This window comes from Ascaphus truei, chromosome 5 (assembly GCF_040206685.1).
Source record: "Ascaphus truei isolate aAscTru1 chromosome 5, aAscTru1.hap1, whole genome shotgun sequence".
Lineage (NCBI taxonomy): Eukaryota > Metazoa > Chordata > Amphibia > Anura > Ascaphidae > Ascaphus > Ascaphus truei.
The window spans coordinates 60,191,885-60,216,690 of NC_134487.1; the positions used below are offsets into that span (position 1 = coordinate 60,191,885).

At 42.6% G+C, this 24,806-nt stretch overlaps 1 protein-coding gene across 3 annotated transcripts in view; it reads left to right on the forward strand.

Annotated features, from left to right (window-relative positions):
* The first annotated feature begins 1,166 nt into the window (after positions 1–1,166).
* The window catches only part of POT1 (protection of telomeres 1), a 241,937-nt gene continuing 218,297 nt past the window's right edge, over positions 1,167–24,806 (forward strand). The window contains exons 1-3 of one of the 3 annotated variants that reach the window (XM_075599879.1): positions 1,167–1,585; positions 3,844–3,916; positions 14,749–14,843. In XM_075599879.1, the coding sequence (XP_075455994.1) occupies positions 1,463–1,585; positions 3,844–3,916; positions 14,749–14,843 (291 nt within the window). In that variant the 5' untranslated portion in view covers positions 1,167–1,462. The remainder of the gene's footprint in view (positions 1,586–3,843; positions 3,917–14,748; positions 14,844–24,806) is intronic. The other 2 variants (XM_075599877.1, XM_075599878.1) reach the window with 2 other exon arrangements.

The following is a 24,806-nucleotide window of genomic DNA, read 5'->3' on the forward strand; positions in this document are numbered from 1 at the left end:
CGGAGAGAGGGCGGGGGGGGAGCGGAGAGAAGGGGGGGAGGGGAGAGAAGGGGGGGGAGGGGAGAGAAGGGGGGGAGGGGAGAGGACAAAAGGGGGGGGGAGGGGAGAGAAGGGGGGGAGGGGAGAGAAGGGGGGGAGGGGAGAGAAGGGGGGGGAGGGGAGAGAAGGGGGGGGGAGCAGAGAGAAGGGAGGGGGAGCGGAGAGGGGAGCGGAGAGAGGGGAGGGGAGCGGAGAGAGGGGAGGGGAGCGGAGAGAGGGGAGGGGAGCGGAGAGAGGGGGGGGTGCGGAGAGAGGGGGGGGAGCGGAGAGAGGGGGGGGGCGCGGAGAGAGGGGGGGGGCGCGGAGAGAGGGGGGGGGCGCGGAGAGAGGGGGGGGGGCGCGGAGAGAGGGGGGGGGCGCGGAGAGAGGGGGGGGGGCGCGGAGAGAGGGGGGGGAGCGCAGAGAGGGGGGGAGCGGAGAGAGAGAGGGGGGGGAGCGGAGAGAGAGAGGGGGGGAGCGGAGAGAGAGAGGGGGGGGGCAGAAAGAGAGGGGGGCGGAGCGGAGAGAGAGGGAGCAGGAAAATTAAATCCCAGGCAATGACAGGTATATCAGCTGGTATCTATTATAATGCCTGTGGTCTGGTCCCAGACCGTAGCTTACCGTGTGGCGTCCTGTCACCAGTTGGCTGACACGGTCACCCTCTCTGCAGCCTCCCATACAGAAGGTAAGGGACACGGCTACACTTATACCACTGATTTTGCATGCTTTTTGGTGCAATTTTTATTAACTTTTTGCCTCCTAAGTATAGCTGGATGAATATTTCCCTCAGCCAGAAATACCATTACATTTCATTGCCCCAGAGACCACTAAAAGACTGAAAAATACCTATGGCATCAAGAGCTATATTCTAAAAGACTATTTAACATCAAATATTTCTGTATTGACAAAACATGAATAACAGGAGTTATGTGGTAGAATATTTACACAGTGCATGGGTAAAGGTCACTCACAGAGACGTGGGGTTTAGCAAGATGTGTGCCCATACAATTCTGGGAATTGTAGACCTCCTGAATAGCCAACTGCGCGCAATTCTACCAGACACTGAACTACAACTCCCAGAGTTCCATGCTTCAGAAAAGACGATAGAGGTCACATGATTGAACCAGTCAGAGGGAATCAAACTCCGAGTGGCCGATCAGTCATTCTCAGTCTAGTCTCTGCTGATTTGAGGAAAACAAAAGGCGTTTACAGTCCCCTGCTCTCCCAAACCATTTATTTTGTAACATAGTACGGTGGCTGTGTTTGACAGCCCTCTGCCGTGCGTGCAGCTGTGACGTCAGCCCACGCAGGCGCCTCTCGGCTGTGAGCTGCGCAATGAGAAGCTCCGTGTCTGCTAGTGTTTACGAATATTGTTGGCGCGAGCAGTAGTTGGGTTTGGAACCGCAGTTTGAATCTCCGCCACGTGACGCTCGCTGTCCGCACCATGCCCGTCCTTGTGCTGAAAGAAGAGGACGGCCCTTTAGAAGCGCAGCTTCCAAGTCATCTGCGCAAAGCTGAGCTCCAAGACTTGCAGCTCGGGGTTACTCACAGAGACCGATACTTCCTGGTAAATTATGAGTGTCCCTTACTCAACTCCCCGACAGTCTACTTATCACTACAGTCACCTCCCTGCTGTGCATAGTGCGGCTGAGTGCAGATGCAGGAGATGTAACCGCTGCTAGGGAGTGATATTAAGTCCGTTTATGATTTGACCAGTGGACTATTTCTTATAGTGCTTATGACACTTCTCATAACGGAATACATGGAAGTCAAAGTCCCTGTAACTGTCAGTAAGTGGAGGGGCTGACATAGTCATCTTTGCAACTGACCCGCCAACTCCATAGTTTTATATTTAATGTGACATTACATATAATGAAGTGGTACAAGAATGGCCTCGTTAATTCGTTGCTGGATCGAGGCTGCAGTCTTGAAATAATTCTCAAGAATGATTTCATTGGCTGCCGAGGTCCCAGTGACGCTGCTGCAGCTTCAGAAAACAAATTTTTTGTTTATTGAAACTAGCCAGCGTCAACTCCGGGCTTCGGAGACAGGGCAGCTGCTACCCTGACAACCAGTATTCAAATTGAATACTGTGTGTCCCATGGCAGCACGCCCTCCCTCCGAAGCCTGCACCCTGAACGAGGCCTTAGAAGTGTGTTCTTTAAATGTTTCCTAACAGCAGCCAGTATCTTTATTTAACATTTCCCACTTGCAGTCAAAAACAAAGGATGTTCTGGTTTACTGATGACGTATAAAAACCTGAGTAAATAGTAACCTGTTTGCCTGCCATTGCTGCCTCTCGACTATCCCAAACCATCCAACATTTCGCACATACAAATAGGTACCACTAGTTTCTCTGCTTGTGCTGGATCATGCAATTTCCAAGCAATACCAATGGAAGCCCCCTAACCTATGCAGCTTACCACACACACACACACACAGCTGGTCTTAAAGGATATACAAAGATGTAGTGTGCCTGCTAAAAAGGAACAGTTTGGGAGGATATGCTACCCTAATGTGTAGGAGTAGATGATCCTGCACTGCGGATTTTCCAAAAGATTTATTGTGTCAGAACAGAACTACCCTTGGAGGTCTTTTTCAAGTGACTGGCAATCACTTGAAAAAGACCTCTTAGGGCTGTTATATAGTGGCACTTCTAATTGGCTGAGGTTAGTCGGTCCTATACAAGTGCCGTGCACGGCAGTGAGCGTGCATCCGGCCGACGGGCGGGGAAGACGGGGAAATAAAGATTTTGCGGTGTGTGTCTGTCTGCACAATGTTAATAAATATTTTATTTTTACTAAAGTGTTTTTTTTAAAAAATAAATAAATAATAAATGACACATACATACACACATACACACAGTAGCTGCTCACGTGTGAGTTCGCACGGCCGCACACTCTATAGAATAGTCCTTAGAAGGTTGAAACGTGCTGTTCTGACTCAAATCTTTTGGAAAATCTATTCTTACTAAAGTATAGGAATTTTTTTTAGATTGGTTTCCCTGAACCAGGAGCACTGGTTATTGCAAGTATCTTTACTTATTTTGGTGTGCAGCATTACTGTCTATTATCCTAATGTGTATCCCATATTCTGTTACAAACGTGAATGAAACAAACCAAAACTGTACAATGGGGAAAAAAAGTGTTTGCTAATAAGTTCACTTTAATAACGTATTCACATTGCAAAATTGAATTCACTTTCGGTGTTGCCCCTCATGTGGTCACTTGCGATTTGCTGAGTTTTAGGAGGACCAATTAAGAAAAGTTTTTACAGGAATAGGATGTCAAATTCTGCACCAATGCTCAGCATATTATTTTTTTTATTTTTTACTTCCAAAACCCTTTGTATTAACGCTGGAAACTGATTATAGTCTGTAAATGTTACTTGGATATAGTTATCATAAATGTGATGCCTGTTACTCCTTACAGGCTCTTGCCCCTTCCCCTACTAAAATAAAATTAAAGATTTCTTCTCGTGTATTGACTTTTCTTTGGTTAGTGACAATGACTCACACAATTACTTCATTGTATAAATCTGCCATATTATTTGGAGTCAAAAATACAAACGGCAAGCGTCCAAACCAAAAGATGTGCTGATTGAAAGCAGATTTAAGAGCATCATAACTTAAAAGGGCAAAACAGAACATACTTAACTGAAAAACGTATCATATTTGGTGTAGAAAAAAAAGGGTGTACAATGAAAATTTATTGTTTTGTGTTAATTGTAAGTAAAATTCAAAAACATTTTTGTTACCTTTTGTAAAGTATTAAACATGCATCTTTTCTTTATGTTTAAATCTGCCTTTTTATGTTTGTATTTTAGGGTCGTGTTTTGTTCACCTACCCTTCAACTAAACTAGGAAATGGTTTGGAATTATTCAAAACGGTACTTGAAGGTAATTAAAAGTATATATATTTCACTTGTACATTTATCAGAAATATCCCATATAGCCAATTCCAACATATTGGCCAAAACTGTTCTAGCGCTTGTGACTGCATTAAGCTATCACAGGCGTTGAAAGCTAAGTTCTTAGGCAAAGTCCCCAGTGGCCGCTGCGATGCACGCCACACAGCACAGCCCTCTAAGGGGCAGGCTCAAGTTGCCGTGTGTGGGCATGCAAAGCGCAATGATGTGTATGCTGGCAGGGAAGACAATTTAGTCTTTTCTTGCTGCAACGCGATCATGTGGTTGGCGGGCAGCCAATGGAAGGGCAGATATGCCTCGTCATGGCTGCGCCCCCCCATCATGGTCGCACCCCGCTGCGCATCTTATCGCTCTCCTACAGACTGCTTATCGTGGCTTTTATCTGTGCACGTGCCGCCAGGCGCACGTGCAACAGTAAACACTGGGGCCGTAGCCTTAGACATAATGAGGCCCAGGTACTGTAGTAGATGTAGCCCGTCAAAGGGCTATGGATCGAGACAAAAGCTTGTTCTTAATGGCAATGTCCTACAGTCAGTCTTATGAGTAAGGTTGCGCTTATCGCATGATCTAATATGGCAGCTAAAAACAAAAAAGTGAAGCGCAAGGAAAACAAATCAATATTCTTTTTGTAACTTAAATTTTATTGCATTTTTCCAAACAAGTGATACAGAATACAGTATACATTACATTCATTTTTAGTGTTAATCTCCGCTATAGACAGTACCGTATGTCAGCTTGTGAGACATATCCCGGTTTTTCGGGCCCTACTCGACCGGATTGTTTTGGGTAGACTAGCAATAAAGATAACATAATTCACATAGTACGATTGATTCAAATTGACAAACACAAAATCAATAAAGAAAAAAAAAATAAATAAAAAAAAAAAAAAAAAAAAAAAAAAAAGGAGGTGGGTAGGAAGGGGGTAAAGGGGTGGCGCGGCCGGAAGAGGAGCATCGACTCGTGCTAGGTCTCTTCACCGCTCCTAGTAAGGTTCTTTGTGGGTTGCGTCCTCTCCAGTTTAACACCTCTGTAGGCGTTCTGTCTATTTGTCTGTGTAGTCGTCGTGAGCTGAGTTTCCGCTCCTAAAGGAGAACGCACCTTCATCTATCACAGCCAGATTGTGTTCCTCTCAACCCCGGGGATATCCGTCTGCGCCAGCCAAGGCGTCCATACTTTGAGATAATTGGTGCCAGTGTCGTTAACTAGACTCGTCAACTTTTCCATCTGGCAGATAAACCACAATCGATTTCGAATCTTTGGGATACTTGGAATTTCGGGGCGTTTCCATAGTGCTGCTATCTCGCTCCGTGTGGCTATTGCAAAATGTGCTATTAGTTTATTGTTTGCTTTGGACAGGCCCGTTAGTGGTCTATTCAAGAGGAATAGCCATGGGTCTGGGGGAATAGTGAGGTCGAAGACTCTCTGTATCCAATGTCTAATTTCTTCCCATAGTGGGGAGATCCGCGGGCAAGACCACAGCATATGTAACAGATCGGCCGATCCTCCGCACTGCCGGGGGCATAGTGAGGAGGATCCAGGCACGAACTTGGCTAATTTCATTGGGGTGAGGTACCACCGCATTAGGACCTTATATGCGTTCTCCTTTAGTGTGGTACATATGGAGCTTTTTGCCGTGGCCATATATATAGCGTTCCACTCGTCATCTTCTAATGTCTCTCCCAGGTCTCTTTCCCATTGGGTTCTAAATGACGGTGGCTGCTGTCTAAAGCTCGCAGAATCAACTACTTCCTTGTACAATTGTGATGTGAGTCCCTTTGTGTCGGTCTCTGCCAGACAGAGCTTTTCGAATGACGTCAGGGGGGGGGGTATGGGGCAAATTTGTTATAAAATGCTCGAAGCTGGAGGTACCTAAAAAATTCTGAGTGGGGTATATCTTTTTCTTCTCTGACGTGATCAAACGTTTTAATCTTGCTATTGTAACCCTCCAGATCTTTAATTCGTATATAACCTTTATGTTTCCAAATTGATGCATCTCCCTCCAGAAGGCCAGGAGCGAACTTGGGATTGTTCCAAATTGGGGACATCGAAGAATTACTCGTTGTGAGAGAGTATTTAGTCTTATTAGCCTCCCAGATAGACAACGAGTTGGTCATTGAGGAAAGCGGCATGTTAGCAGATCGTCGTGCTGTTTTAGGTAGCCAAATCAAGTTGCGTATTTTTAAAGGAGCGCAGGCAGCACTCTCTAATTCCACCCACCGTTTTAAATGTGGACTGGATTGCCATTGAACAATTTGGCTTAATTGAGCCGCTTTGTAATATGAGAGCAGGCAGGGTACCGCTAGGCCCCCTGCTAGGACAGATCTTTTCATATTTAATTTGTTGACTCTCGGTTTTTTCCCTCCCCAGATAAATTTAGAGATTGCAGACTGAAGTGAGAGCAAATCCTTCAGTCTGAGTGGCACTGGTAACGTCTGGAAAAGGTATAGGATACGGGGGAGTAGGTTCATTTTGACGCTATGTATCCTACCTATCCAGGATATTCGTATAGAGGACCATTTATGGAGGTCAGCTATCAACGTCCGAATTAGGTTGGGGTAATTTGCATTGTAGATGTCTTTGGTGTTCTTGGCTATGTGGACTCCTAGATATTTTATGAATTTCTGTTGCCAGTGGAAGTTAAAATTCAGTTGCAATAACTTCTCTACGTGTCTAGGGAGATTGATGTTGAGGGCTTCAGATTTAGCTTGATTTATTTTAAATCCCGAAATGCTCGAGAATCTGTCCAATAAATCCAATAGGTTTGGCAAGGAGGTGAGGGGCTTTGAAATAATTAGTAGGATATCATCTGCGTACAGGGCCGCTTTATGTGTTTGAGAATATACGTTTAACCCTGAGATGTCCGGGTTGCCTCTAATTTGCGCCGCCAGTGGTTCTATACATAGAGTGAACAGGAGAGGGGATAATGGGCATCCCTGTCTCGTGCCACTCTTAATTTGAAAGGGGAGAGATGGAAAGCCCTGGTGTATTACCCTGGCGGTAGGTCCTGAGTACAGCGAGAGAATCGCTCTACTCACCTGATCCCCAAAGCCAAATGCCGCAAGCGTCTCCTTCAGGTAAGGCCAGTCTATCCTATCAAAAGCTTTTTCTGCATCCAGACTTAACAGCATACTTTGTGTGTTATTTTTAGTGGCCAATTCTACCAGATCAATAAATCGCCGGGTATTGTCCGCTGCCTGTCTGCCTTTAATGAATCCGACCTGATCTGGGTGTATAAGTCTGGGTAGGATTAGACATAATCTATTGGCCAATAGTTTAGCGTATATTTTAATATCAGTATTGATTAGGGATATGGGCCTATAACTTTTGCAGTCCAGCGGATCTTTACCTGGTTTATGGATTAATGATATAGACGCCTGTAACATCTCTCTGGGGATGGGGGCTCCTGCTAATATTGCATTGAACACGTGGAGCAACCTAGGGGCTAGTACTTTGGCAAATTTCTTATAGTATAGCCCCGAGAAGCCATCTGGCCCTGGGGCTTTTGAGGGTTTGAGTTCCTTAATGGCTTGTGACACCTCCTCTATAGTGAAATCAGCGCCCATGGCCTCTCTCTCTGCCTCTGTCAATCTCCCTAGTTTTGAGCTGGCTAAGAAATCTCTCAGCTTCTCGCTCGTTTTAGCGTTATGTGCCACTTTCTCTCCATTATATAGTGTTTCATAGAACGAACCAAATTCTTCTACTATTTTCTTAGGGTTGGCCGTGGGGGTACCTGATTTTAAGCGTATAGCTTGGATATTAAACTTCACTTGTCTGTCTCTTAACGCTCGAGCCAGCATAGTATCCGGCCTGTTCGCTTTTTCGTAAAATTTCCTCTTAGACCAACTCAGCGCGTTATCTGCCCTGGAGGTCAACAACATGTTTAGTTCAATTTTTGTATCTTTCAATTCTTGTAGGGTTTGCGGGTCTGGGTTACTCTTATGGAGTGATGTAAGGGAATGTAATCTCGATTGAAGCTTCATAATTTTTGAGTCCCTTTCCCGTTTTCTCCTAGCTGTGGTGCTAATTAGTATGCCCCTCAGCGTCGCTTTGTGAGCCTCCCATAATACAAACTGGGAATCTACAGAGCCTGTGTTTGTGTGGAAGAATTGAACTATTTCTTCCTTTATTGTCTCATAAATCTCAGGAATTTTTAGGATTGATTCGTTGAGCTTCCAGTTCGCTCCTGGTCTGCCTGTTCGGATGTGCTCGCACCTTAGCTCTATCGGTGCATGGTCAGACCATGAAATATCATGGATCCCAGCTCGGGAGACCATAGGAACCAGTTGGCAAGAGACGAAAAAATAATCAATTCTGCTGTAGGAGCCGTGTGGGTGGGAATAGAACGTATAGTCCCTATCAGTCGGGTGTAGTTCTCTCCATATGTCAGTCAGTTGGTTGTCTTTGAGGCCCTTGCGTAAAGAGGTCCCCACTTTTTTATGTACTGTGCCCGTATTCCCTGATCTGTCTAGATTTGGTTGCATGACCATGTTGATATCCCCTGCGAGTATTACGCCGCCCCTTGCGACGGTGCGTAGAGTCCGAAAAAAGTCTTCAAAGAAGACTGCGTCCTGCTCGCAGGGGGCATAGATTGTGGCTATTGTGATGCATTGCTCCCGTATCGTGCCCACTAGTATAACAAAGCGTCCCTCTGTGTCTCTTTTAATAGTTTGGGCTACAAATGGGATTTTATTATGGAACAAGATGGCCACTCCACGTTTTTTAACCGGTGCGGAGGAAAGGTAGAACTGGGCATAGTCTTTGTCTAGGAATTTAGGCGCGTTGGTCTTGCTAAAATGAGTCTCCTGTAACATTAGGACATCTGCGTGTTTTCGTTTATAGTCAGTGAAAGCTATTTTTCTCTTGGTTGGGCTATTAAAGCCCTTAACGTTATGTGATATAAGGGTTAACGCCATCACTTAATGTGTGAGAAGTGTAACAAACTAACGTTTGATGACTCACCCTGTCCACTTTGTCCCTTGTTCAACTGGCGGACGTTTTTGGTGTTACCATCCGGCAAAGTTCTTGTGTTCCGTCTAGGTCGGCATCCTCCCCGGCCGGGTGGGGAAAGGATTGGGAGGGGTAGGGAGGGAGGAGACAGTACAAGGGAAAACACATAAGGGGTAAAGCAAAATTGGAAACATAAGTTAAATCGCTTTGTAATAATGAAAAAAAAATAAAAGAAAAACCAGAGCTCCCCTCGGGGTCCCCCGAGTGGGAGTCTGACGCCCAATGGGCAGGTCGGTATGCCTGACCTTCCAAAATGGCCGGCTTTCCCTTCCCGGGACCGACCCCCCTGGGACTTGTTTGAGGTCCTGATTCGTCAGGGACCTATATGAGGAACACATGTACGACATCGTGGGTGAATCCCACCGGCGCAAAACTGATAACTAACTTAACCTTAAACTGTAGCGTGATTTTTAACTTTATAACGACTTACAGCAGTACCTAAGTTATAGTGAGTGCATATCCATATATATACATGCATATACCCAGCATTTGAATGAACCCAATTATTTAATGATTTAATGAACATATTTAACATATTTAACCCCATTAACCCTATATAACATATGAACCATAAATAACATATATAACCTACAACATATACAACAGAAGCAACAGATATTCTATACCATCTAACATACATATAACATAACATACAGAGCCTCATTGAAACTTTATTGGGAAGGGCTCCGCGTCAGATGGTGACAAGTGAATTGAATCTTTCTTTACCCTCTTTCGTTATCCCCCCCCCCATCCTCCCCCATTTTCATCTTATTCCTCCCCCCTCCTTTCATCCTCATCCTCCCCCCCCCCCCTCATCCTCCCCCCCCTTCATCCTCACCCCCCCTTTCATCTTCATCCCCCCCCCTTTCATCCTCATCCCCCCCTTTCATCCTCATCCTCCCCCCCTTTCATCCTCATCCTCCCCCCCCTTTCATCCTCGTCCTCCCCCCCTTTCATCCTCGTCCTCCCCCCCCTTCATCTCCCCCCTTTCATCCTCGTCCCCCCCTTTCATCCTCATCCTCCCCCTCCATCCTCCTCCCCCTCCCCTTTCATCCTCCTCCCCCTCCCCTTTCATCCTCCTCCCCCCTTTCATCCTCCTCTCATCCCCCGATCTCAGCCCCCACCTCTCTGCATTCCCCCCGTGTCCCCGGCCCCTGCGCTATCGCGGACCGTCCCCCTCTGCATCTCGGGCAGAGTCTCCCTGCAATGTGCGCAGTCACGTGGGGCCGCGCCGTCCTCTCGCGAGAGAGCGGCCCCTGGCTCGTCGCCTGGCAGTGACGTCAGCGGCAAAGCCCGCGAAAACCGGAGCCGCTCCCGCGGAGCACAGGGAGGGATAGAGGCAATATGGCTGCCCTCCAAAAGTCAGCGACGGACCCGCTCGCGACCAGGAGGGCAGCCGCAGGTCCGGGAGAGCAGCCGCAGGTCTGGAAGGGCATCCGCAAGTGCGGGGGGGCACCCGCAAGTGCGGGGGGGCATCCGCAGTAGGGGGGGGTAGCTGCAGTAGTGGGGTGGGGGGGGGGGTAGCTGCAGTAGTGGGGTGGGGGGGGGTAGCTGCTGTAGTGGGGTGGGGGGGGTAGCTGCAGTAGTGGGGTGGGGGGGGGGTAGCTGCAGTAGTGGGGTGGGGGGGGGTAGCTGCAGTAGTGGGGTGGGGGGGGGGTAGCTGCAGTAGTGGGGTGGGGGGGTAGCTGCAGTAGTGGGGTGAGGGGGGGGGGTAGCTGCAGTAGTGGGGTGGGGGGGGGGTAGCTGCAGTAGTGGGGTGGGGGGGTAGCTGCAGTAGTGGGGTGAGGGGGGGGGTAGCTGCAGTAGTGGGGTGAGGGGGGGGGTAGCTGCAGTAGTGGGGTGAGGGGGGGGGTAGCTGCAGTGGTGGGGGGGGTAGCTGCAGTAGTGGGGTGGGGGGGGGTAGCTGCAGTAGTGGGGTGGGGGGGGGTAGCTGCAGTAGTGGGGTGGGGGGGTAGCTGCAGTAGTGGGGTGAGGGGGGGGGTAGCTGCAGTAGTGGGGTGGGGGGGGGGTAGTTGCAGTAGTGGGGTGGGGGGGGTAGCTGCAGTAGTGGGGTGAGGGGGGGGGTAGCTGCAGTAGTGGGGTGAGGGGGGGGGTAGCTGCAGTAGTGGGGTGAGGGGGGGGGGTAGCTGCAGTAGTGGGGTGAGGGGGGGGGTAGCCGCAGGAGCGGGGGGGGGTAGTCGCAGGAGCGGGGGGGGGTAGCTGGGTCACCGGAGGACGCGCTTACGATGCCTCCCTCCGGGTGAAGCAAGACACTGCAGCTGAAACACCCCAGCTGGAAGGTAAAACGAAAAGGCAAAATGACATGATGAAGGTTCTGAACACCAAAAGGGATCCCTTTTATATGATTATTTCTTTGCTTGAGCACTTCCAAATTTCATGGGGTGAGAACTCAGTTATGGGCCGCTGCTGATCCCGTTTCTCCTGCCGCCAACCGCGGAGCCCCCGCTTTGCTCCATGTGGGTAAGGGTACGTCTGCGTCTCCTGCTTCTGCTCGTGGGGATGCCCGCAAGACCTCCGCCGCTCCCCCTGCGCCCAGCTTGCCGAGGAATCCCTCGCCGTCTTCCAGGCGTCTCAAGGTATGTGCTACCCCATTCCGCAGCACCATTACTGCACATGGGAATAGCCACCGGTATCTAATCTGCTGGTCCCTCAGAATTCTTGTAATGGGGGCTAGGGATTTTCTTTTGGCCAGCGTGGCAGGGGACAGGTCTTGGAACACCTGGAATCTCACTTTATCAAACTCCATATGTTTAGTGTCCCGTGATATCTTGCATACCTCTTCTTTTGTGCGGTAATGGTGGAACCTGATAACAATGTCTCTTGGGGGGTCCCCTGCCTGAGGTCTTCCTCTCAGGGCGCGATGACATCTGTCTAACAGGAGCTCACGGTCCGTCTTGTCAGGGAAGAGTTGTTCTAGCCACTTGGTGGCAAAATCCTCTGGGTCGGTGACAGTCTCAGGGACCCCCCTTAGACGGATATTACTTCTTCTGTCCCTGTTTTCAGAGTCCTCAATCTTTTCCTCTAGGAATCTGACCTGGTCCCTCAGCTTAGTTACTTGTTTCTGAGTTTGTGCCAGTGCAGTAACGGTCTCATCAGACTTAACCTCTAGGGAGTTTGTTCGCTCACCTATGGCATCCATATCTTTCCTGAGAGCCCAAAGTTCTGTTGTAAAAAATTGCTTCATTTCAGCGCAGAAAGCTTTCATATCCTTGCGCCTCATTACATCCATGTCGTCCGATGCAGCACTTGCATTTTCTCCCTCATGGTCTGTCATGGTGGGTTGTGCAGGGGATTCAGGCCTGTCTCCCTGTGCTGTCTCTCCTTTTTTGAAATAAGTAGAGACTGTCTGGGTTTTTCTTCGAACTGTTTTGTTAGAAGCCATCCTGGTATGTTTAGAGATTCTTTACTGCTGGTTGTGTTGCTGTTGTCGCGATTTTGCTGTAGTTATTGATATAACTAGTGCCGGTGGGAATGGAGCTCAGGTACTAAGCAGCCATTCACCTCCCCGTCGTCACGTGACCTCTCACAAATCAATATTCTAATAATAACTTTGTAGATAAATATAAACGTTTTACACTTACATCATTATGCAGTCTTGAATAAAGGATGGAACGATCCCCCACACCCCTCAGGCTACTGGATGGTAGGTACTGTAGTTCTAATTTGTAGATGGTAACAGCATAAAGCCCATTTTGGAGCCAGTAGATTACACCGCTACCTGGGGCTACCCCACGGCCCGCTGCGGAGCTCAAGCAACGTGCCTGTAGATCCCAGAGGGGAAGGGAGGGGGGCAGGGTTTGGGCCGCGTCCTGCGTGTGATGTCGCATACGGCAGCCACTTTTATCTCTAGATCAATATGAGCACTTTCAAATGTCACAAACCTGCTTTTCCCCATAGTCACTGGGAATACAATGCTTCTACTGCTGCCAGAAATTCTGGGTAATAGCATGCTAATGAGCTCTCACAATGTGTCACTTTTTGTGTCGTCTTTTCCATTTTAACAAGGATAAGTTTGTGTGCTATTTTACACTGCTTTTACATCGGGCTAAGTCTAAAAATCCTAACATCCACAGTTGTTAAGACCCATTCTCAGAATAATATTGCTACTTCACTCTAGGAAAAGCCGGTGGGCTGAGTACATACATTACCTGCACATTTCTAGATACAGTTTTAAGGAAAAACATAACTTTAGATCACTATCCATGAAAGATATTTTTCCCATAATTTTTTTTTTTTTTATAAATTTTAATGTCATTTGTAGCTCAACTGCCTCAGAAAAAACAGCCTGTAGGTAGAACTAAAATATCACTTACATTTTTTTTTCCTGTGGAATAAAATAAATATTACTAGGGGTTTCCTGCAACATCAATTATCCCACAAAAGTTTCTGAAGTCCATTATAATTGTATGACTGGCCTTACGATCAAAAGTATAGAAACTGTACATTAGATGCTAAAGGCAGGGATATGCTGCTGAAGTTAAAGCAGCAATATTACATTCACTTTTTTTCCCCTTATTTTTCTATGTAAAGTATGTGACAATGTATAATTATATATTCTTACCCAAGCTGGCAATCATTTGGTGCTCCTGTTATAAATCTGTAAAAATCTTGATTGTGTGCCTAAAGAAATGGCTGCTTCTAATTTAGTGCTGCAGTCTGTGAATTGCTGCAGCTGATATGTAACATTATTTTACTAAGTGTAACACATTATTGTTACAGCTTTCAGAGTAATGGACATTCTGCCTTTGGAACACAGCAACACATCGTGGGGGGGGGGGGGGGTGTATTTCCCATTCTTAGTGGATTTTATTGCTTTTGACACTGGAAAAATGCATGGTAGATGATTGGTTTCTTCTCGTTCTTCGCGATGAGACTATGCCCTGTGTTGTGTTCTTGTACAATTTTATATACAAGTCCATAACTCCTCTTTATGATAAGGACACAGTCTTCTGTTGTAGATCCATCATCTTGTTTGAGTGCAATGTTTTGCTTCTACTGACTGGTGCTATGTAGGCTGATCCCTTCCACATCATTGCATGAGGGACAAAAGTACATACAGGTATACCCCGGTTTAAGGACACTCACTTTCAGTACACTCGCGAGTAAGGACATATTGCCCAATAGGCAAACTGCAGCTTGCGCATGCACCTGTCGGCACGTCCTGAACAGCAATACCGGCTCCCTACCTCTACTGAAGCTGTGCACAAGCGGGGAGACTATAGAGCCTTTTACAATTGCGTTATTTACATCAGTTATGTACGTATATGATGATTGCAGTACAGTACATGCATCGATAAGTTGGAAAAAAGGTAGTGCTTCACTTGAAGTACATTTTCGCTATACATGCTCTGGTCCCATTGCGTACATTAATGCGGGTTATGCCTGTATAGTAGTGACAGTCAGTAAATGAGTATATGGAGTGCGCATTAGAACACATGTAAATTATAATCTCCAGGAGTCAATAATATAATTTTATAATAATATAACCTGTAAATGAATATCACGACTAATGAATAAATAACCATTACACTCTAAAAACACACAAAAGCACTTTTGCAAAAAAAAAAGCCTTAACCTGTAACCGACTTTAATGAGTCCCCCCTTTAGAGTCTTTAAGGGATTAGGATTGGAGATGGATCAGGATTGGTAGAACAAAACCTCAAAATAAAGTAGACCTATGAGCTCGGCAGAAGTTAGACTACTGTACATGTCCATATTTGCATCGCCCAACCCCTCTCTTCCCCTAGTTTTATGATGGTGTAAATAGCTATAAGGGTTTTTTCTTTTTCTTTGTAGATCCTTCTGAAACGTCAAGTTCAAAAATAAAAACAATCAACACTTTTTTCTTTGGAAAGTTGGCTGAAGATTGTGGCAAAGTAATTCGACAAGGGGTAAGCTCTTTATTCTACAGCATATGTTTTCTTATTGATTCTAGCAAACGTTTATACAGTCAGAAGTTTACCTGCTTGTTGGCTGACTCGGCTAGTGCCTTAGTAAAACTGTTAACATATTGTGAAGCAGACACAAGAATACGTATGTTGCCAGGGTTTCACTTCAGTGGTGGCTTCCTTAAATGCATCTGTCCTCCTTTTTTTTATTTTTTATTAAACCTCTGTTTAGTAATAAAAAAATTATGTTTACATTAATTTGATGCAAAGAATGGAGGACATTACAATATAATGTGAAATTACTTTTAAATTAGTCTGCTTGGAGGATCTTAGTCCATACATGGCAGTATTTTAGAGCAGCAGCTCCTCACTCATTCTTATTTGTAACCCCCTATATTTATTAAAATTTTATTTTATTTTTTACAGTATGTGACTCCCCTGAAACTGAACTGCTGCTATTTTTCACACCAGTAACCCCTGGTTCCTAAGATGCTTTCTACTGAAGTTATCAGGTTTAAAGCTCACACCAGATAAACAAAATGATTGCCAATAGGAAGTCACAACATCATTCGTTGCGATTTACTATTTGATAAAGCCATTTAAATTCTGTTTAAAAAACAGGACTTCACCAGTAGGTATCTCGGGTACATGGAGGCGGGGAGGGTTCACTAGAGCTGAAAATAGTGTGTCTAAGGTCAAGAGGTCATTCCCACCCTGGTTTACATACTGTACAACCTATACGTGTTTTTAGACCTGAAATAATGTGAGTGTCGGTTATTTGAGATTTTTTTTTTCTATTTTGTGCTGCATTTGAAATTAACAAATTCCCTTAACCTGGTTTTACTAGGAGGTTGGATTAAATATCCTCTGAATGTAATGGAGCTAAAATCTTCTGAGGGGAAGACAGCTTATTGAATAAGGGCCACAGACTCCAGTCTAGTAAGTGGTTGGCTGGGATAATTCGCTATAGGTAAAAGAGGGCATTGGTGCTGTTTCAACAAGACATCAAGAAGGAAAATTCAGTCTGATTTGGCACTACAGTATTGAAAGTCTCATTTACATCAATGGGATTTTCCAGAAGGTAGGGCCAAATCGATACTCTCCAACTTTATTGACTCGTGCCCCATAGTGAAATTTTTTTTCTTGCACTGCTTTTATCCAGTCAATAATGACATTTCTGTGCCAAGTATGGTATTGAGAAACAATATAAATTATTTGTTTGTCAGCTAAAAAGTGCCTGTGTCATAAAGATCAAGTAGAAATAAAATATCAGTGTACACCATTGATTTATTTAATGTGATATTCTTCCTTTCTGCTGCACGGTTTGTGCTAATAAAACATGCAATAAAATGGTAGCCGTTTGTCTTGATTTGAGGGGGGTGACTGGGGATTTATACAGTAGTATTTAGCATGTCATTAAAAGTAAACTGCGAGCCCTATTTTAAGTATAAACATGGACTGATTGCAAGGTTCTAGTACGTTCTCAGGTTGATTTTGGACTGCAATAAAGGAAGGCTGCATCCTAAATTATTATTATTTGTTTTAAGAAAAACACTTTTTTAAGCAAATTGAAGTTCTGAATGTTTAAAAAAAAAAAAAAAAACCCACATAGAACATGGATTTGCCATGTTGGCAATTTAATGATGCATTTATAGAATTGGAATACTGGTATCACAGATGTCAGTCATTTCACACAACTTTTAGTGGTTTGTAGATGACAGGAAAATAGAATGCAACTAAATCTAACAGCATAGACACTCGTGGCAGATATAACTACAGAAGAAGCTCAGTCTCAACTGAAGCCTTATTTTAAAATGACACTATTTGTTGCTACAGTCTTTACATTTGACAAAATCCCAGGCAGGCGCTCCTGATGAGGTTTGATGGTAATTCAGTTATCAGTTCAATTATCAGTTTGACTATTGTGCCCTAATATAAACAGCATAATGTGACACATTTTCCTCTGAAGATTTTATTGATGGTATTAAGGCTTCTTTGTATATAGCTGGTTAAAGAAAAAAGAGGCAGTCCTTTCATTTTGTATCTGTACTTTTGTTCATATGGTATCTTCAGCAATTACTTTATATCTCGATTTATTCAGATTGTATTGTAATTTTAAATCTTTATTTTCTTTTCCCCACACATATTAAAATTTAAAGCAAGTTAAAATAAAATCACTCTTATTTCAAACACCCCCAGTAGTGATAGTTGGACATAGCAGCACAGTAATTTGCTTGATGTAATTTAGCTTGATTATTTTATTGATATTTACTTCTGCCTTGACATATTAACCTAATTGTTATCACTTTACATGAAGACATTCAGATTAATTGGGCTTTAGCATGTTTAATCCCTTGTGGTTTAAAAACCAAAAACAAATGTAATCATGTCTAAAACAAACAAACATGTGGCTGTTTTCGTTTAAGTGAAATGCTTAAAAAATAGAATTTCAAAATGCTTTGACATTTTAAAATAGAGAGCAATTTAGTTTTTTAATGAAAAACTACAGAATATTTAGGGCATAACTTGCCAAGAATACAGTGGACAACATGGAGCATTTGTTTTTTTATGTTAGACTGGTAAAATTCACAAAGCTTTTAGTGGACATTAGCTGCATGTATAAAAGTAGTACCATCACTATCAAATGTGATTTTGGATTTCAAAACATACATAATTCAAGAAGCCGTAACAATGAATTTACTTTTTCTTTGTATTTTCACCAGCTTTTTTTCTCTAGCGTGTTATAATATCTTCTTTATAATTCTGCGTTCTGTTTCGCACAGCACTGTGAAGCTTTGTCATCTTGCTCATGCTGCTTTTGTTACCCTTGCAGCCTAGGTGTTGGCAGTAGGGATGTAGCAGATTTGCATTGCAACCTTGCTGCGATTACAGCTTTTGAAGAGTGTTTTGAGTAAATTTGCTGTAGTGATATAGTCAGTGTTTTTTCCTTATACAACTGCTGTCGTGTTGCTTTTATATTTCTGCAGTAAGGCAAAAAAATACATTTTAAAGCAAATAACATAATGGATATGGGTTTGTAGATTAGTGCTAAAAGGAGAAATATGGAAATGTGGAGTGGGCGGTGATGCAAGTGCAAAGTAAGAGAAAGCAAGAAAGGTGTTTTGAAGAAAGGAAAGAACCAGTCTCTAAAGCAGATGAATCTTCCAAAAAGAAAAAGGGCAAAATAAAGATCCCCAAAAATATTTTGTGATCGTATTGCTGAAATAATGCAAATTCCACTTACATCTGGGAAATATATTCAGATGTTGCAAGCTTTATTTTACCTACTGACCATGCAGAATATCAGAGTTACCATATGATTCAATGGTAGTTACTGTATTACACTGAATATCACAGAATATCCCACCATAATGTGCCTCCTGGAGCAATGACTTTTGCTATATATGTATTGTATATGAACAAATATAAAGTCTCCACGCTGGTGGAAGTCCTTACTTCTCCATGTCTGTGTTTCATGTGTCACTTCTTCGAGCTCCATGCGGCCATTTCTGGCAGCCAACTGTCACGGGAGACCAAGACTTATACACAAATTAATAGCGGGATTCTGGACTGAGCACACAAGATGTGTAAAATAAATTGTAATTTTATTTATTTTCAGACAAACACGCATATCTTGCACAATTACACCTACTAAAACCTTGCTGGGTACAGGGAACGAAATCAAATGTCCTTGGAACATAACAAAGTCTCTGGGCACCCCTGCACGCATGCAAGTGGGTGCGCAAATTGATCCGTGTAACAATTCCTGGCTAGGGGCACAAGTTGCCACCCCTATATCTCCACCAAAAGGAAAAAGTTTGTTCAGTCCTTAAAGGGTTAGTTCAGGAACCCTTGGCTCTAACGAATTCCAGAAGAGGGGGACGATCCTTGGTTACAATATAATTAACCCCTCACACTCCCAAACCGCTGCCGCTGGAACTTGGTTAATCCGATGAAATCTTCAGATGGAACTAACAGGGACTGGGCAGCAGACATCTTTATAGGGTTAAGGGTCCTATACCTAACACACGGAGCATGTGTGTTAGATCTCCACAGATCAGGTCATCTTTTCAGGTGAGAAACGAATAAAAAGAATCTTTTACTCACACCTTTTCCTGTGCGAAATTCCACTTCTGTCACCAAAACTGTTAGATCTCTAAAGATCAGGTCATCTTTTCAGGGCAAGCTAAATATAATTTCTCCCGGGAGTATCGCATGGCACGGATATGTGTTTCTCAAATAGTATAGCAGATGGGCCCGGAGCTGTAAGAAATCAGAGAAGACTATGGCTGAATTCTTACAACTGACTTTAATGGTTCACAAAGCAAGTTTTATACATAAGGCAGGGACAAAAATACCATTGTCATCTGTTACAAATATGGATTACACATCTAAATTTACATGTAACCTTTACATAATGCCTTTTCTGTAAATCTTAAAACATTTAACTGCTGAGCAAGAGATATACAATGGTGTCTTATAAGGCAGTCCTGTCTTCTGGTAGTCCTTGCTTTAACAGCATATGACAAGCTCAACACAGCTGCTTTCCAAGCTATTTACAATAGTCTCTGAGAAATAGCAAGGCCAGCATCTACTGTTTAACCCTATCAATTCCTGAGGGGAACAGAGCAGACAGGAGACAGTTTTAACCTTACAAACCCTCCTTTTGTTCTGAAAGAACAAACCAATTGACCACTCCCATTTATTCTTCTGCACACCACTCAGGAGAGGAAAAACTCCAAGGGAGAAACCTCCAAGAGACCATGGGAATGCAGAAACCTATCTCTTTTAGGTATCTCCTTTGATAATCAGAGATGAACATATGGGTGGTTGACGAGTACCAAGACTATTGGTATTTCTCGCTCTCATTGTGGGAGACATATACATAATGGTCGAGCTAGAAGCAGAAACAGCTACATTTAGCAAAAATAGAGCTGATTACACTTCTAGCCATCTAGATTAATTCATACACACAGAGTAATAAACCTGCGATTATCCTAATTTAGTAAAAAATTTAATTCCCAATACACCTAGCCAATTTTCAAGGCCAAATGTAACATCAAACTCTCTTAGTTCCTCTCGCATTCTAGATTGAATTTCTGCTAGAGTATCTATATCATGGTGTATGCTTTTTTTGATTGGGTGTCAATATAAGCACAATATTCTTTACCCACTAATTTACAAACCCCTCCTTTTGCTGCCATCAGATAACCCAATGCCATACAATTTTTCTGAGCCTTAAAAATAGCGTCTTCTAGTATCGTGAAAAATGGCATCTATATTGACTACTAAAAAATCGCATTTTGCATATAAATCATACATTCCTAAAAGGGTATTAGACCTCCCGCTACTCTCTTAACTGAGCTATTTTTTTATAATGAATGCCTTTCAATTTCGTATTCTTTGCTTAGGTAGGATGAACATTATTTAAATGATATTTCTTAGCATAAGTGGGGGTTGGTGTGGGTTAATATTTCCTAGGAGCGACTGCCCAACACATACATCTTACATACTACATTTACTCAGAATATCGGAACAGACAAAATGGCTGCCATAGTCAAAATGGTTGACTTGTGATCCTTTCCTTGTGGTTGACACACGCCCTTGAGTGACCTCTCCACCTTCCTCATATCCAATCTTCTCAGCCCCCTCTTATCCTTTAGAGACAGTCTTTTTAATGAACAGTTAACCATATCATAGTCCTGCCGGACCAAAAAAATAGTCCCATAGTGCATAACTTGATTCCTTTCTGGCCATTGTATTGGCCCAGTTGATTTCTTTTTTTTTTTTCGGTCTCTTCTTCTGAGGGACTGCTGATATCGTCATCACCAAAAAGAGACATAGCATCGGTGGGGGGTTTGCAACGCACTTCTGGACCAAAGTTTTGCTGTTCATAACACAGAGAGTAATGAGTAGGACAGACACACATACAAAAACATCCACTAGCTTCGCTTCCAGCTAAATAATCTAACCACCAAGTCCCAACAAATCCCAACCCTCATATCTACCTTCAAACACTGGAACCACTTTCCCAAATAACATAAACTGGTCTAGTTGCAGGATAATACTTTATCTATCCTTCTATCACCATCAACAAGGGCTCCTTAGTAGTAGGATGATAGTGACTACTAAGGAGCCCTTGTTGATGACATCTAGAGTGGAGGACAACTTTAATCAGCCCAGTACCTGCTGTGACGGCCGTGGAGCAGATGCTGTTGCTGTGAATATCTTGTCTGACCCTATGACCCAGGGTGGTCTGAATACTCACAAACAAAGGCACTTATGTAAGTGGAATACTTTGTGTTTTTAACATTAAAAACAGTACTATACTATTTTGCTTTCCCCTTTTTTTGTATATGGATTTCCCCCCCTCTATATGGATCTGGAGTACCTGTCTGGAGACATAAGTTGGTAACTTTAAACAACCACAACGCTTTCAATTCACGTTAAACACGTGAGTGCAAATTTTATAGATTTTCCAGCATTGAAGCTATTTTGTTGGAGTAGACACTATTGCACTATTTTGTGTTTTTACTTTCTTTTACAATACACAGAGAATGTATTAACTAGCCCACTGGGCTTACATAGTTAACCCTACATACACAGTTCCTAGCTTATACCCATATGGGGGTATAAAAGGGAAAAATTACAGGCAACATAGTAAGGTACAATATTATACCCAAGAGCTGACACTCTCAGTCCTTGCCATACGGTTTCAGGGGCAGCCAGCAATAATAACAGCAATAACACCCTCCTTTTGTTCACTTGTATTACATGTGAACAATATCACATAAAGGATAACAGCATTTAAAGCATAACCTTAATGGAATTGGTTGATGTATAGCAAAACTAACCTGAAACCTTTTGGGTATAAAATTTACATTAAAAATCTCAAAAGAACCCTACTCAATATAAATATAATCTGCTATAGTCTTCTGACAGAAACTTTTAGAACACAAAATAGCATCTGGTTTGCTGAAAGGACAACCTGTAGCATAAAAACTTATAGACACAGATTTATAGGTGGGACACATTTAAGAGAAAAAGATGGTTAAAAATGATAAAATATTAAATATTTGATCAACTTTGCAGAAAAATAATTCCATATAGAAACCTCTAGTATACTGGCAGACCTGGCTAGGGTCCGTTTTCCTTGTCTGTTGCTTTACTGCTATTTCAGGGTCTGCACACTTATACATGGCTCAGCACTAGAGTTTTTGTGCTGATTACATTGGACTAGTGGTTACTTTATCCACTTGTTCCCACTGCAAGACACTAGTTTAGTGATTCTATGCAGTTCATCAGTGTTCCAGAACATTACATTGTGTTCATACTATAGGATCTGAGCGTTTAATATTTGTTTTAATCCCCATTATTTTACACGGATATTAAAGATTTAAGTTTTAACCACTTTGTTACCCACCCACCAGGTGTTTAGAGTGCTCATTCTGGGTTACTGTCCTCTGTTCATTTGAACTCTATATTAATCAATTTACAACTGTTTCCATTTCAAGCCATATAACAAGCTCAAATAACTCTCTGGGCTTCCTGCCAAAACCTTGTAACAGAAAAAATGGTTAATTACTGGTTACTGCAATACAATTTGGGACAGCTTGAAATATGCAGCTCTTCACACAGCCCGACAATGTTTCTGGTATTCAAAAATTAAAACTGAATCTTTGTTAAACAGAAAATTATAGGCTTAACATATACTTTAAGACAGTTTCGATACTGGTTATACACAAAAAGAGCACAGAGTGCAGACACAAAACAAACAGAATTTTACGCTTCTTTCACACATTCAACCAGTTTTTTACAAAAATAACAAACACATATTTTCTCACCTATTCTAATAAATAGGAAAACAAAACAGTTTGATCCTGCAGACTAAATTAATAAAGATATCCTTTTTTTTCTTCATATCATAATTAACTTTTTTAAACCAATTTTAAAATGCTGAGCTTCTAGTTAGCTTTGTGTCTAGAATATATTTTGCCTGTTATTTTATATAACATATTCACCTGATTTTATCTGGAGATTTAGAGGAAAAGAATTATAATTCTGGTTAAGGAAATAAATCGCCTGTCCAGTACGATAAACACCCTTATTATTCCAGTGACTGGACTGTTTACAAAAATAATTCATCCTTTCTTTATTCCTTTTCTCCACAGATACCCAAAACTTTCCCATGCCCAGTGTAAATTAGTTTATATTATAGTGGGGGTGTACACCTTTTAAAAATTAGATTTCAACACGAGCAATTAATAATATTTTTTTTAGAAGCATTTGCAAATCCCTGAATAGTAATTTTGTATACATACAATAAACCGGTATTCTTATTATTCAATGCAAATAAAACTTTCATATGGATAGAATTCACTCAGATTCTTACAAGCACACACAAAGGGATTACTCAATCAATCAACCTTTTTTACCATATCCATACTTAAAAATAAAACATTCTGAGTGAAAAAGAAACCTATACCTGTTATACTCTTGTTTTCCACTTTTCAATTCAGACGGGAAAATATTATTAATTTCAACTTAATATATACTCATACTCAGTTAATGTTGCACAAATAATTTGAGTTTGCATGTTTCGTTTTTCCTAAGAGCCCTGCTGCCATTCACGATTTTGGTACATTCCTATGCATGTGTAAAAATAGCTGGAGGAAAAAAGGTGGGGCTACTTGTAGCTGTTTATACAATACATACAGGCGAGAGAGACATCTGATTTTGACATATTTGGATACAAACCCTTTATTTTCCTTATTAATATAATTTGGAGTTATCTTATTTCCCCAACATTCTCCGTTTGTTCAACACAACTTCTTACCTAACTTGATGGGGACAGATTGTCAAAAGAAAAATCCCAGTTTTGTTACTGTGCCTGAGTGTTAATTGAGGGACCTGTTCATCCCCGTGCCACACTGCATTCATCCCATGAACAGTCCCTGACAAAGGTCTAGAGGCTGTTCAGTTAGGTTCTTAGTGAAGTCGTAAAAACTTCTTAGTTGAAGATTGCCTCAGTGCCTGTGACCCAGAAAGGGTTAAGGGGCTCAGGGGGTTTGGAATTGAGATACTGGGGTAAATGGGGCAACATATGGAGGTAATTGTCCCGATATCATATGGGCAGGAGATGGAAATACATTTTTTTTTAAATGGTAAAAAAAATTCAGTTGCCAACTTTTTCCATCCATAAGGGTCATTTTAACTCATACTACAGTACATTTCTTCATATACTTATAATCCCATAAACAACTTTTAAAGGAATTTTATCTTAACAACATACAATAAGTTTAGTCTCATCATTCTTAATATCATCTTAACCTAAACAATTATTAGCTTATCCTAAATTACCATCATATTTGAGACCATATACCGTCCGTTTTACTTATCAGGGACCTACCCTTGATTAAACAATAGGGACTCTCACCCTTTGTTCTTTTGCCCGTATAAATTTAGGTTACTTAGTTTCGCAGAGGAAAAGGTGAGAAACGAATAAAAAGAATCTTTTACTCACCCCTTTTCCTGTGCGAAATTCCACTTCTGTCACCAAAACTGTTAGATCTCCAAAGATCAGGTCATCTTTTCAGGGCAAGCTAAATATAATTTCTCCCGGGAGCATCGCACGGCACGGATATGTGTTTCTCAAATAGTATAGCAGACGGGCCTAGAGCTGTAAGAAATCAGAGGAGACTATGGCTGAATTCTTACAACTGACTTTAATAGTTCACAAAGCAGGTTTTATACATAAGGCAGGGACAAAAATACCGTTGTCATCTGTTACATATATGGATTACACATCTAAATTTACATGTAACCTTTACATAATGCCTTTTCTGTAAATCTTAAAACATTTAACTGCTGAGCAAGAGATATACAATGGTGTCTTATAAGGCAGTCCTGTCTTCTGGTAGTCCTTGCTTTAACAGCATATGACAAGCTCAACACAGCTGCTTTCCA